Source organism: Helicoverpa zea, chromosome 8 (genome assembly GCF_022581195.2).
Source record: "Helicoverpa zea isolate HzStark_Cry1AcR chromosome 8, ilHelZeax1.1, whole genome shotgun sequence".
Classification (NCBI taxonomy): Eukaryota; Metazoa; Arthropoda; class Insecta; order Lepidoptera; family Noctuidae; genus Helicoverpa; species Helicoverpa zea.
The window spans coordinates 4328100-4343050 of record NC_061459.1 but is presented as its reverse complement, the minus strand read 5'-3'; the positions used below and the strand labels follow the sequence as shown (position 1 = coordinate 4343050).

The following is a 14951-nucleotide window of genomic DNA, read 5'->3' as shown; positions in this document are numbered from 1 at the left end:
GTAGTAGTGTAGGTATGGGACAAAGTTAGGATGTTGTCAAGAGGTTTTATAAAAGAAACAATTGATATTACAATATTTGACGTTTTATTAGAAGGGTGACAGTAAAATCCGCAATGTCATTGAAAAATAATAATAAAACAAACGATTCAACAAATCATGACTCAAGGTAACGTAGTTTTAACAAATAAAACTATCAAATAAAATTACTTTATAATGAATAACAAGATACGTTCGGCCCCTCTAGGGGCTCGCACGGATTACGATCCATCGGAGATCAGACTCACGCACACATGCAAACCTCGAATGAATCGTAACATTGTCACCCAAAATATGTATGTGCATACTAACATATAATAGTATGTTTGGCATTTCGTTTACATTACAAGTTATTATGTCATAATAAGCCAGGCGCAGGCGCACCTCTCTCACATAAATATTAATTCCATTATAAGTTAAATATATTACTAAAATCAGTAAATTCATCATAATTCCTATAAAATCACTTTTGCAGACGGTAAATGCCATATTAGGAATTGGATATTTCATATATTTAAATAATAATATTTTCTATAAAGGATACTTTACTATCGATGTTTATACCATTAGAGCACTGCTGGATATGCAGGCACACTTGCAGTTTCAATAATAAACTTGTATGTATGACCGTTAGTACGATACTTTATCTAGAGACCTAACTTGTATAGTGATAAAGACGTGTAAAACAGTGTTTATATATATCTAAAATTTCCTTAGAAAAAATCTCTTAAAATATATCTCAATTCTTTAAAACGTTCCCTGAGAAGCCAGGGCTATATGTCGATATATTAATTCAGCGCTAAGTATATAAATAGAACATTTTCTTATATGACTAAAATAGGAAGAACATTTACGAGTGTATAAGATATATAGAGAACAAATTAATTGCACAAACAGTGAAATATTAATACGAAACAATGATATTACCTATATACAGGCATTCTAGTAAATATAGCTTTGATTATGGTTTATTTACAATTTTGTCGATTTCTTTTTATATTTTGTAGAATTCAATTTTTTGAATATCGAACACTTTTAATGGCGAAAACACATTCATACTGCCAAAATTCGTCTGATAGAACGTGGCATTCAAAATTGTGTCTTTGCCTTTACGTATTCGATATTTAAAAAGCATAAACGTCACCTTCTACAAATGACATAAAACGACGTTAAAATTTTGAAAAAGCTAACATTGATTGGCTAGTCTTATAAATTATTCAAACGAAAATTTATAACAGCACATTTTTAATATCAAAATGTGTTATTTGTTTACAAGTTTGTTAAATAAAATGTCGAGGCGCACTGGAAACTTTTTAATAAAGCAAAGAGCTTAATGCAACTTAACCCACACTCGAGTTCACAGACACAAAAAATGGATGGTTACAGACGCCAGCAGATCAACCTACCCGTATCTATCAAATTTTGCCAACCGAACATTAACCTACCACTATTGTGATAAGGTTAAAAATGTATTGAAGAAGTTTGACAGTTTTAGGTAGGTTGATGTGCAGTCTGTCAATAAAATACATTAATCCGTATCCATAAACAAAAGTTTACAGTGTTCCCGCGCTAAAGTCTACAAATTAGCAGTAATAAGTACTCGAGCTCACTTTAAGTCACTCATAACTAAGAAATGGAATGTTTAGTTTAAAAAGAATGTTAGAAAGATCACTAGCAGCTTGTTATATGGAACTATCACGCTGGACGCTGTAGCTACGGCAGAGTTGGCAAGACCACGAAATACAACGCACTCACTACTGGAGATTCTGCTAGAATATATTTATTGAAATTGATTATTCATTAAGCTTTTAGGCACCTAACTACAAAAACAAAAGCTTACAAACCTTGGAGTTTTTCTTTCTTTCTCTCTCTGGTCCATCGATCCGCATTTTTATAGTGAGGCAACCCTTATAGTTAAAATACTGCATGTAAATAAATGAGTTAGCTCATTACAGTTAGTTACGTTTTTCCCGTTGAAGGCATGCCATTATTTTGTACTTGTCGATATAGAGCGCAGTATGAACTCAGAACGCAGCTAATGTTTCTATGGAGGCCTCCAGAACGAGGCCCGACGGTTCTACAAGAGACTAGACATAACCGAAAACACATTGTCACACAAATCGGTTTTAAATAGGTCCACTATTAGATACATAACTAACTTTATCTTAAATACAAGGTAAAATCTCTAGGACAATACACATTTCGCTATAAATGCAAATTCATGGAATTCAATATAAATCGGTAAGACGGCCGCTGGTACACTGCGCGTCTTACATTATTATGCTACTAAGATTCCGATAACACAACGCATCGCCGTCTCACTCATACACATCGGCGATGCTATGTCCCAAACTATATTAAGTAGTTTAGTAGTCTCTATTGTTTAATCTAGTGTCAAATACCATTGTTAGGCCACGTGCAGACCGGCGATCTGTTCACGGCGATGTGTTCTACGACGGAGAGCCCACACAAGTACAATGTATGCTTTGGGTAACAATAAAATCCTTAACCTAATTGCACATTTCAATGAAAACACGCATAAAATAAACTTACAGACTAATTATCGCCGTTACAGCGCTATAATAATATATATTACGAGATTTCAAACAACACGCGTAAATAACTATCGATACTTATCTAAACCCCAGTACTAATTCCCTGTTATCAAGTCATCCCTCGCGTCGAACGAAAACTGTTTCAGAGTTGTATAAAATAAATATCTAGTGTGGCACTTGACAGTTTGTATACCGACGTAGGTATAGCGATCGAGCACCACAGAATACCTATTTACTAACAATTACAGTGAGCAACCATTCAAACGCTGACAGTTCTTTCCCCGGACACTCGTGTACGTAAATGTAAATACATCCAAAATATACATTGATTCCGTTACGGGACAGCGCTTACTTGCGGGCCGGCGGGGCGGTGACGTCACGCGGCTGGTGACGTCACTTGCGGCCGCGGGCCAGCAGCGCCTGCAGCGACGCCACCTGGGACAGGAGACTCGCGTTCTTCTGCTCGAGGGTCTCCACCCTTTTCCTGTAGTCTGTGTTCTCCGATATAAGGATCTCGACCTTCCTTTCCAGTTGGTCCATGTATTCCTTCTTTTTGCGCCTGCTTTCTTGTGCTGAAATCTGGAAGAGAAATTACAGTGAAAACATAATGCGACATTTAAACGTATAAACCTCTAAATTAACTGCTTATATTATCAAAATTTTGTCCGTGTTTCCCAAATAAGTAGGATATTTGGTCCTTTGGTCCGAAAATGGCCTTCTTGGATTGGAACATTTAAAAGACTGTCTTATCAGTTTCTAGAGATATTAGGTGCATTTATCAATATTAGATAAATTACCTTGTTCTTAATTTTCCTCCTGATCTTCTTGAGGGACTTCTCCTCAGCCTTGGTGAGGGGCAGACGTGTGGGCACGGGGTAGCCTTCAGCCAGTAACGTGCGCTTTTCTTCTTCTGTTAGCACTAGTGTGCCAGTTGAGCCTTTCTGTAAACATAATTTTTGGACTATGAATAAAGTGTAAATGTCATCAGATTATATCCTTTCTCTATAACTGTTGGAGTTTTTAAGAGATAAATATTTTATACAAAATTTCCAAAAGGACCCATTTCGTTACCAATTTAGGCTCCTGGTTCTCAGAACTTCAAAGTTATACAAAATTGTATTTGATTTTTTAACCACAGTTAATGAATATTTCATAGCATGCAGTTTGTTCCCGAAACGGTGACTGGCCACCGCTGTTAGTATTCAGAAATCGTCACACTTCGGGACACTTTTATTGCTTCCATATATTAAGCCAGACGTTTGAAACGATTCGAGGAATAGTAGAAATTATGAAGCGACATTTCGTATGAGTCTGTTGCATGCAACAATTTTACACGTACTAATAGGCATGATGACAGTAATCAAAAATCATTAAAATAATATATTTATTAAATTAAACTTGAAGCTTGGAATATAAAACGCGCATTGTTTTCTTTATTAATAATGTGATTAATATGTATTTTTATAAAATAAAATTACGAAATAAGGCAATCCGCCATGATATCTTGAACACCAATCAGAGCTCGTGACGTCATTTCTCAAAACAACTCGCGCGAAAGCGCGCGAACGTCACATTTCGTTATTGTGAACTTCCACTGCGATCTTTGTTTTTAATTAATTAATTGTTTATAACACGAGTTATGGAGCCCGGATTTATCAAGGCAAACAGCGCTAATTTGCCTAGAATTGATATCATAATGCTGGGAAAGTTTTTGGCATCAAATAAAGATTTTTGTTCAGCTGAATTTAGAAATGTTAAAACTTCCACGTAAGTATACTAGTTTAATTAAAAAACAATGAGAGATGAAACCTAACCTCGAAATAGTTATTTACATTATAAACTATGCTAGAATCTAGAGAACTATGTAATAACTTACATCAAAGTGATCTTCACAAAAATAAAGTTGTACCCTGGGCAATATTGCTTTTGAATCTCGCCTTGCAAGTTTAAGCCACTTGTTTCGTATTTTTTTATTGTGAGGAACGTACACAAATAACTCATCAGGAGTTGTTTTGGATGTGTTCTTACACTGGGGGACCCCACAACACCTATGCCCTTTCGAATTCATTATTTAATAACACAAAAAACTTATTTATTGCACGAGCGTTGTTTACTTGCGTCTTGTAATTTCAGTCGTGACGTCACAAGTGACGACATGACACTGACAAGCGTTTTCGCGCCGGATTCAAAGTGGACAGAGAAAAATGCAATTATTTGATAAAAAAACTTCGCATTTTCTTAAAATTAATAATTTTTCATATAAAATAGAGGTATACCTACATCATACAAAGGAATTTAAAAATTTGTCATCATGCCTATTATTTTAAAGCTGTCGTCATGTAAATTGATTATAAACTTCAAAGGAAATTCATTCAGCACGTCTGTTGTCAAAAGTAACTTAACGAGGCTTTTATTGAAATGTGTACTAGTTACACTCATTAGTATTTATTTTGAACCATGTTTTGGGACGTGGGAAAAATCAGCCTTTATCGTACCTACCTTAATCTTCTTAATAGTGTCTTATCATTCTGGAGGAGGAGTGAACTCCTTAGACTATAGGGTTTGGTGGAAGGTTAAAGCTATTCGAGATACAGCTGAACTTGTCACCTTTTGACATGACCTATCCACTGCGGATGCTGTGCTCTGTCCGGATGATGCGACCATGAGCAGTCCACTGTTAGACTGTTAGGAAGCCACTGTGGCTCATGGCCTATGGCTCAATTAATATCTAATTGGTATTTTCATGTCTACGATCATAGTCTCAATTGCAACTTCAATAGTTTTGCCACCATTGCTTTTCTCAGTAGGTACCCAAATTATTCACACTGAACTTTCTTTATCTCTTTCTTACCGGCTGACTGCTGATAAGCGGCGTGTTGATGGGCTGGCGCGTGTGGTGCGACACGTAGAGGTGTGAGCGACGCGCGGGCGCCGCCGCCGGCGCCACCTCGTGCGCCGGAGACAGCGCGCCCTCGCTGTCCGACGACGACAGCGATGACGGCGGCGTGGGCGGCAGGTTGAAGCCTGCAAGTCAGGAGGAACATATCAATATAGGTTCCTACCAGAACTGATGACTGAGGTTAACGGTCATTGAGGAAGCAGTGGACGGCAGTAAGCCAAGGGTGGTGTGTCTACTCTCTTCCCAAGCACGTTCGTGCCGGCTTCCAGTCATAAAAAAGGCGTCCAAGGCCAATCTTGGTCACGCGGCGGCTGTTCTCATATAAGGAGATCAGCCAGCTGCGTTGGGCATTTGCGCAGACACAGGTGCTCTCCCAATTCCTTCACACTCGTAGCTCGATAGTCATATCCTTTGGTAACACTGGTTGTTAGACTTTCTGAATTCTACTATTAACGATTGCCAAAGATGTTCAAATGACAGCCGGGACCCACTAATTAGCATGCCTTCCAAAACTAGGAGAAACTCAGCATGGCAGTTCACAAGATAAGTATATGTAAACAACAAATCGGTACACACCTGAAGCCCCTGAACTGGAGGTGACTTTAATGGACAGTTTGTTGGAGTTGAGCGAGGTGGCGAGCCTTGGTGCAGCACTGAGCAGCAACTGTGGCATGCCCGCTGCCCCCACCTTCTGTAGCACGGCTTGTGGCATGTGGATTGTACCGGTCTGAAAACGTTATCATACTCATTAGATTTGAATTTGAATTAGGTAGATGGTTTCGTATAAGAATTATGTATGGATAATGCGTTGGTTTCACACCCTTTAGGACAAACTTCGTCTCATTAGACTTGCGTAAGTGTATGAATGGTCCATTAGCGTCAGATATTACGTTCATACAAGTTTTTGATGATCAAAAATCTTATGTATCATTAATATTGTTAATTCACGTTGATAGCACACTCATTAGCGGAATATTGACTAAAATTTTTACTTTAGTCAAAAAGACCGTCTAAAAATGTGACGTGTAAAGTCTGGCTAACTGTTTTACAATAATGGTTAAAGAATACTGTGGCGATGTTCAAAACCTCGAGAGCACGATTAAAGATAATAATTATCGTTATTACTAAAGAGCTCACGCACGCCATGGAAAATATGCCAAGTGCGTGTCTGCTGTGTATAAACATTCAGTTCCGTATCGTTTTCTGTTAATTTGATGACTTTTGTGGACTTTCTTGCTGACTGTATTAGATTTCGCTTTTGGAGTAAGCAACTTCTTTGAGGCTTATCGATTTAATCAATAGGTACGTGCATTGAATTGTTATCGATATAGAGATTAAATTAATCGAAAAACCAGCAAAGAATAACATTTATTTTGGTAATTTTAATCTTCATTGCTAAAACTTAAAAAAAAAACCGTCAATTTCAAAAAGCTTTTTCACATTACTTGGAACAGGTGAAAGTTGCAAAGTGAGGTGCACGAAATATTTGAACTCACGACCTCTAGTTTTTGTCGACTTATCAAATCGTGCCAATAGATGCGAGATGGGACTATCATGATTTATCGATAAAAGGCGGGTTCATAAATAATTTAGATACCTTTCGAAATCTAGATAGCCGAAAGCTCAAGAAAATTAGATTTTTTGTTGCTAAAATGTGCGTTAAGCGTTAGTAATAGAAAGTTCTAAAAGGCTCATTTATTAAATTATTCAGTTATCTAGTCGTGTTAGTTGAGCGAGCGGCTTTATTTGATTAGTCTTCGTTTTACTGAAATGTGGAACTTTAAATAAATACTGTAAGACTCGAGTGCTTTTAGAGATAAGTAATTTGAAAATTCGAGTAACTTTTTTTGTCTATTATTAAGACAGTGTTAGTGCTGTGAATGTTATTTAAAGAGAATACGACTGGAAAATTATTCAGACATATTCAGCCTTACTACAAAAACTTAAACCTCTGTTGAACACTTGTCTAAAAACTGACCTGATTTCAACGTCGTAATCTGTATTTTTTTAGGCAAGAGTTCAACAGACGTTTAAAAGTTTTTGTGGTACGACGGATAATTTTCTGAAGATTTGTGGCAACATTTTTTCCGAATAATTCTCAAGTCATTCACAAAAAAGAACTGCCTTACCGTGTGGTCGATGACATAGTCCAGGTGTGCGACGGGTGTGCCAGGGGTGGGGGCGGGGGGGCATGATGACGCGGGTGACTCTGGCTCAGACTTGGGCTCTGCCTTCACCTCCCGAGGGGGGGAGTCGCTGGACCGTCGTCGGCTGCTCCATGCGCTCGCTGGCATTGCTGGGTAGCATTCGTCTTCCATGTCTGAAAGGTGGAAATTGGCAGATTAGTGAGGGCGATAGGGGTTTTGAAGATGGTTGCTTGTTTTGATGTTGATACTGGGAAATGCTTTATAAAATCTCCCTTTGCTATGAGGAAATAACAAATGATTTATAAGTAGGTTCTTTTGCAAACAGAGTGCCCAAATGACAGTGACAGGTCGTATTCTTAATCTTCAGCTTTTTTTATTCAGGTAGGTACATGATACATTTCATGTAAGGTTTGAAAATATCGCGAGTTGGGAAGAATCTAATATCATCGAAATTTAAGGATAGTCAGTTTAAGGTAGCTTTTTAACTGTTTGCTACCTAACTCCAGAACTTAGTGGTAACTACGCAAGGAACATTCTACACATTTCGTCACCTTCAGATTAATAAATAAAAATATCCCCTATATACTTGTATACGTATGTATACTTCTAATAAAGCGTTTCGCTTCATCGCCAATACCACATTGCAACAAAACTATGCATGTAACGGAATACAGTATTTCGGTGGAAGTGCGTTTACATAGGTATTGCGTGATTCTAACGCCTTGTTTATTCATGTGAATAATTATAGCGTTTCTATACTAATTGAGACGTGAATTGATAACTATTTGTATTGGGTAAGGTATTCGTTGCTATCGGAATAAATTACCTAATTAAGCGAAATATCGATGAGAGTGAACCTGTTGTATGTAAGGTACGTAATTTAACATAGCAGAAGTTAAAATCTATCCGTCTTACCACAAAAACTTTTTAACGTCAGTTTAAGACTTGTCTAAAAAAATGTCAAATTATGACGTTGACATATGGTTCATTTTGGAGCCACATTTTTTTTAGACGAGTGTAAAACAGTGGTTAAAGTTTTTGTAGTAAGGCCATATATCTTTACGTTTTTAAGAAATATAACCTACTTAAATCTTCATATATGGTATGTAAACATACATTAATATAAGGAAACATTTCAAAATTGTCTTTCTAGTTGATATGTGTAGTGAAATTCTGTATAAAATATAAATAGATTAGCTTTATCTATTCGCACATGACTAGAGTCGAATATTAGATAAAGATTACGTAGTAAGTTAACTGTTCACGTCTGCACAATGTTCTATTATTTGAATTTAAACATTTATCTAATTTATATCTGCATTTAAAATTGTGTAGTTTTATGGTGCAGCAATATGAATTCCGATACACCAATAAGATGTTGTAACGAATTAAAATTTCAATAATTAGCAGTAAAATATTCTTACAGGTGTAATGTGTTTAACCAATAATTTAAATATTAACAGCTGTTTTAACTTTGTAAAGTAATTACCCCATCAAATTAAACTTTAGAATTAACAAGGTAATAAAAGGAGGTGTCTAAATAGATATAATTAAGTAGGTATATTTTATGTGACTACAGAGTACAACTAAGTTAGTCTATAAGCAGTAGCAATAAAAATAAATTTAATATTGTGTGGGCAGCAACTAATCGAAAACTGAAACTTACACTAGATATAACAAATTAATTAAAAAGAAAATAAGTTCTTGCACAAACTAGCACGTGTTACTAAATGAAGATTAAACGTTATAATAGAATAGGCTCTTTGATGAGGATTTGTCCTTTCAAGATCATGTGTTCTATTTGTTAACCGTGTTTCCGTTCTGCTGCCTATTTCTGCTATTGTTGGCTTTAATAGTTCTATAAACAGTATTGATAATTGACTAAAGACAGAAGCGACATAATTTTCAGTGGGCAGTACTAATTGAAAACTGAAAAAGAACCGAAACTTACAATAAATCTAACAAATCAATAAAAAAATAAAAAATATCTTGCACGTGTTAGATAAAGGTTACATAACAGTTAACACACTACCCTACCGATGAAGATTGCCCTTTCAAGATCATATGTTCTATTTGTACCTACATTGTTCAACTACCCACGTGTTTCAGTTCTGCCTATTTCTGCTATAGTTGGCTTTATTAGACTATTAATAGAAGCGACTGAATTAAATTAAATTTTCAGTTGGCAGTAACTAATTGAAAACTGAAAGAACGGAAACTTCCACTAATGCCCGTTTTCACCAACAATCTCTTAATCTAAGTGCCACTTAGAATAAGGGCTCTCCCAATTTTGACATAAATAACTATGTATAAGGGACACCTAAACTTTGGTGAAAACGAAATTCTTATTAAGTATTCCGTAAATACTCTTAGGGGATCCCTAAATTTAGGTATTTGTTGGTGAAAATGGGCATAAATCTTACAAATCAATAAAAAAAAATATCTTGCACGTGTTAGAAAATGAAGATAACATAACACAACTACTACAGGCTACCCTCAGATGAAGATTTGTCCTTTCAAGATCATGTGTTCTATATCTAACCGTACATTGTTAAACTACCCACGTGTTTTAGTTCTGCCTATTTCTGCTATAGTTGGCTTTAATAGTCCGCGTGGGACGATTATGTGCCACTTTCCCCATTATTCTCAGTCACACAGCGTATATTTCAAAGCTATTTTTGGCCTGTAATACGTTCAGGTTTTGTGACAAAATTCGTACTTCTGGTCTGGCTTCACTGAACTGTGCTGACACTTGGTTCAGATAAGATTACAAAAAACCATTCAATTTTTATATATTCCAACTATCTTAGTTAAATATGTAATAATTATACACCCTATCATACGGTATTGTTCGATGGACATCGAGATTGATCTTAAGAGGTTCAGAAAGAACTTTTAAATAGGAAAGCTTTTCCATCTTAAAATGAAATCAGTTTAACTACATATAGGCTAGCAAAATACTCCTAATACCTTTAATCCTAACTTAACCGTACTTTATAGGTAAAACCTCAATTCAAGAGTACACCTTCTACAATAACTGTCCTGCATTCAAACTGTTTTTACTCACTATACTGTTACATAAATTGAATATTGAACGTGAACGGTTGATCAACTCATTAGTTAGAAGTCTTAGTTCCAGTTAATTTCTATAACGGAATATACCTGTAAACATTACGTTTTGATTTGAATGCTTCATCGTTTATATCGGTAAAAAATGTTTATGGTAACCCGCCCGAAAACTTTTAGCCTGCATTTATGAAAAGAAATTCTCTACTACGACTGCAAGAAGTAAATGGAGAGAGACATAATCAGTCTATTATATATATAACAGAAAGTCATGTTAGATACACATTTTATAACTTAAGAATGACTGAACCGTTTAAGCTGAAAATTAGATGGAAGATCGCTTAGACCCGGGAAAGGGACATAGGATAATTCTTATCACCAGCCGGGATGCGGGTGAAACCGCGGGCGGAAACTAGTTATATACTAAATGCGTTCTTAAAATACTTGTGTAAAACTTTAATAGGTTACTTTGTTAGTTTAAGGATACAAAATTAGTCAGTCAGGTGTTCGGTATTAACGTGATAGTAATCTTGCTAATAATTTAAAGCAATGTCCTGTTTTTGATAACAACTCACTGATAAATTGTTGTTCTAATTTTGTTTACATTTACAATCAATCTAATCCGGGTTTCTCATAATTACAACTCTGAATTTACCTCCGAGATTTTCTATAAAACTACAAAATGTTTAGTTATGAGGAAAAAATTAAGCGATAAAAGATTTTTGCCAGCATTATGGCTTACTTGCTGTGTTCCCGCGGTTTTACCCGTTTCTCGGAGGAACTTTTTCCTGTATTTGGATAAAATATAGCCTAGAATTTTCCAAATCGATTCAGTAGTTTCGGAACCTCTAAGGACAAACTAACAAAAAAATGTTTCTTTTACATCATAATAGTATAGAATCTATAGATGGAGATGGATATTACTTATAGATGTAACAAATAAGGACAAATTCTACATGCACGACATGCACATTCTATCATGCAAAAGTAGTGCAGTCCCATCCCGGAGAACGAAGTAATAGTAAAGATAACTATCAGCATTGTCTTTCTAAATCATCGTTAGTCCCGCATACGTAATAGGCCTTAATGTCCCTATCAAAACACCCACAAGTGAGACAGATGACTTACTGAATCGTATGTCATCTATCTCGTAAGTTACGATGATGTCGCTCATAATAGATGATGTCATGTGATGTATGACAGGACAATCCGCTGATTTATCGATAGAAGAAATGGTCATTACACAATCGGTAATGAGGTTTGTTGCAATAACTGCATCAGCACAACGGACCTCGGTGGTGAGGCTCATTTATTTACATTAGAACCTTATTATTGACTTCAATATGGATTTTTATAACGTTCACAATTATGGTTCTTATATTACTGCATTTAATTTGGTCTTTAGAAGATAAATATAGACAATACAATATAGAAGGTCTACAAAATATTTAACTTGTGCAAATAATTTGTAAAACTGCAACAGCCTGTAGTCGTATCAGACATCCTATGAGAACTATTAACCATTGGGAGTTTGGTAATAAGATAGAACGGTACATTAAATCATCCTTATGTTTATTTATACATTAAAACATTCAAACCTTCATCTTTTACATAAGGAAATTAACATTTAAAAAAGTTGTGCCTACGAATTGGCTTGTCCATGACTCCATAGACTTCAAAAGACACTTGACATTTCAAGATGAATCGTCGGCCCATCACGGTACGTTAACCCGCGGTTCCTTTCACCAAAATCAGTTGCAAATTGAACACTCCAACTGGCCATGATTAAATTTAATGATTGGCTGGCCGAGTAACGGTTTTCATGATAGTTGTAAAAAGTTGAAAAATAAATAACAATAGTCTGTGGACGGGTTTGTGTTAAAACCTTTTTATTTGTACTAGCGTTGAATCTCTATGGTTTGTTTTTGTCGTTGCTATTAGTTTGTTTGTGTTTTGTTATAGGAACAGTTAATACCTAAGAAGATATTGTTTGATATTGCGTTTTCCAATCGACTTATTTGTTTTTTTTACGAGATTACTTATGTTTTATGTATGTAGGATATGCTTCAGGAGGCTTACTCTCCAAACTAATTTCAATATCAATCTAAATCCAATCCGATTCCAATGACAATTTTGCAGTCACGTGATTTCTTACTCTTGAAAACAATAATGTCAACATTGGATTGGAATCGGGATTGCCCCAAGATTGTTTTGTTAGACGTGAAGTTAGTTACGTCACAGGTCGCTCGAGTGTTGTGCAACTCTCGACGACTAACCGGTAATAGGTCTTTAGAATGCTATATCTTTTTAATAATAGAACTGATTTATAAATATGATTTAAGTAATTGTTAAATTAAATAATTTTAACGTTTTGAATATATTTTTGGGGTACAAAACAATTAAAATTATGAAATCAACCATAACTTTGGCTGTATGCGGAAAAAATCAGGTCTGTGTCTAGTCAGATGTCTAACTAAGGCCCTGTTAAATTATCAGAATATAATACAACAATAAGGAAGCCGTTCCTAGTTTTTGTTTTTCTAATCCAGGATATTCGGTGATATACGTTGCTAATATATCTTATCATCATTATTATCTAACATAGAATTTTTCCGGAATTAAAAATCCGATACTTTATCTTGTTGCTTATTATTAATTTTATCAAAGTGCATAAAAGAGGCTCGTGTTACAACGTTATCGATATCGACAATCACAAAATATTCATTAAAGTTTATCTCGTATTTTGTTTTAGCCGCTAGGTGGCACTAGTAGTCGGATATTTTGAGGCTCGGGAGATGATGATTGATGATGATGAGATTTATTTAAAAAAAGGGTATGTAGCTTTACATTTCGTATTAAAAGTGAATTTGGAAAACCTTTGCAACAAAACTAACTTATTAGGTATCGTTAACTAGATGAAATGTTTATAGGTATTGATTTTATATCACGATTCCAACAATTATTATAATATGACCCGGCCTTGAGTTGACATACATACTTAATGTTTAAAATTCGAATGTTTCTAAATGTCAAAAGTTACGCACCGACTGTCAAGTTGTGGTCCTGCCATAACAGGACAAGAATATAAATGAATTAGTACAAATAACAGTAAAACTCGATCGAATGCAAAATAAACGTAGGTAAGTCGAGCTACTTTTGTCGTATAAATGTCAAAATTGTATAATCAGCATGTGTTACATAATGTCAAATTAGGAAACTTGTTGAATGTTCTATCCATATAATAGGTCTATAGATAGGTAGCTCAATTATATTTTTTAGGAATTGCAAATTATTATAAAGCATTCATGTCGTTTTGAGACGTTTTAACTTCCAAATTTTAAGCAGATGCTAAAACAGTTTAAAAAAAAATCTTCCAGTACCTAAGGGTCAGTTGCATAGTTTAACTCTTTGTTTAACTATGACGATTACCAAACCATAACCAGCCATGAAAATGCCTTCCATGTTCCATTGCCAAACCTGCGATTTGACAACTGAAAATTATAAATTGAGTTTTTCGTTAATCGGAAGGTATAGTTAAATGGTGCAACTCACCGTTAGTATCATATTATCTAACTAGCTTCTGCCAGCGACTTCGTCCGCGTTAGAGTCGGACTTTGTGCAAAGAGAGGAAGAAATAATAAACACCAGCCCCTCCAATTATCTAAATCTATGCGTACTTACTGCTACTTTAAGTAATAAAATGTAAACTATTAATAATTTGTAATTTGAACGAATATTTAAACACAAAAATAACTAATAGATACCAACCTATTTTATAAAATAACAACAAAAGAAAGTTAAAAATAAATTTTTTAAAACCTAAAAGTCGCGCAATAAGGTTGAACGCTCAGAACGTCTATTCGCATCAATCGCACCAACAGCCAAATATTGTATGAAGCTCGCGCAGCCACCGCGCCGCGAGTCGCGTCGAGCGCGGCGACCGTTGCACAAAAATGATCCTTATAGCGTGCGTGATTCAGTATTCACGCGCGATGGCTTATTACCGTTTTTCATGTATAACTTTGGTGTTTCTTTACCGATTTAAATCATTCTTTTTTAATTAATAGATAATACTGTTAACTATGTTTAATTAGTGTGAGTGAGTGTTATAAACGAAATAGTAGACAAATATAATCAGAAAGCTCCGAACTGCTAAGCTACCGTGAGTTTTACGTGTTATTGTGAGTCAACCATAAAAGATAGATATATGCTGCCATGGGATATTTTTTACATAATTTTATGAAGAAT

At 35.3% G+C, this 14951-nt stretch overlaps 1 protein-coding gene across 1 annotated transcript in view; it reads right to left on the bottom strand.

Moving 5' to 3' along the window:
• Positions 1–65: 65 nt before the first annotated feature.
• The window catches only part of LOC124632221 (cyclic AMP response element-binding protein A), a 110067-nt gene continuing 95181 nt past the window's right edge, over positions 66–14951 (bottom strand). Inside the window, exons 3-7 of the mRNA XM_047166975.1 lie at positions 7620–7810; positions 6067–6217; positions 5443–5615; positions 3389–3532; positions 66–3170 (exon numbers count right to left, since the gene is read on the bottom strand). Coding sequence (XP_047022931.1) covers positions 2985–3170; positions 3389–3532; positions 5443–5615; positions 6067–6217; positions 7620–7810 — 845 coding nt within the window. The 3' untranslated portion in view covers positions 66–2984. The remainder of the gene's footprint in view (positions 3171–3388; positions 3533–5442; positions 5616–6066; positions 6218–7619; positions 7811–14951) is intronic.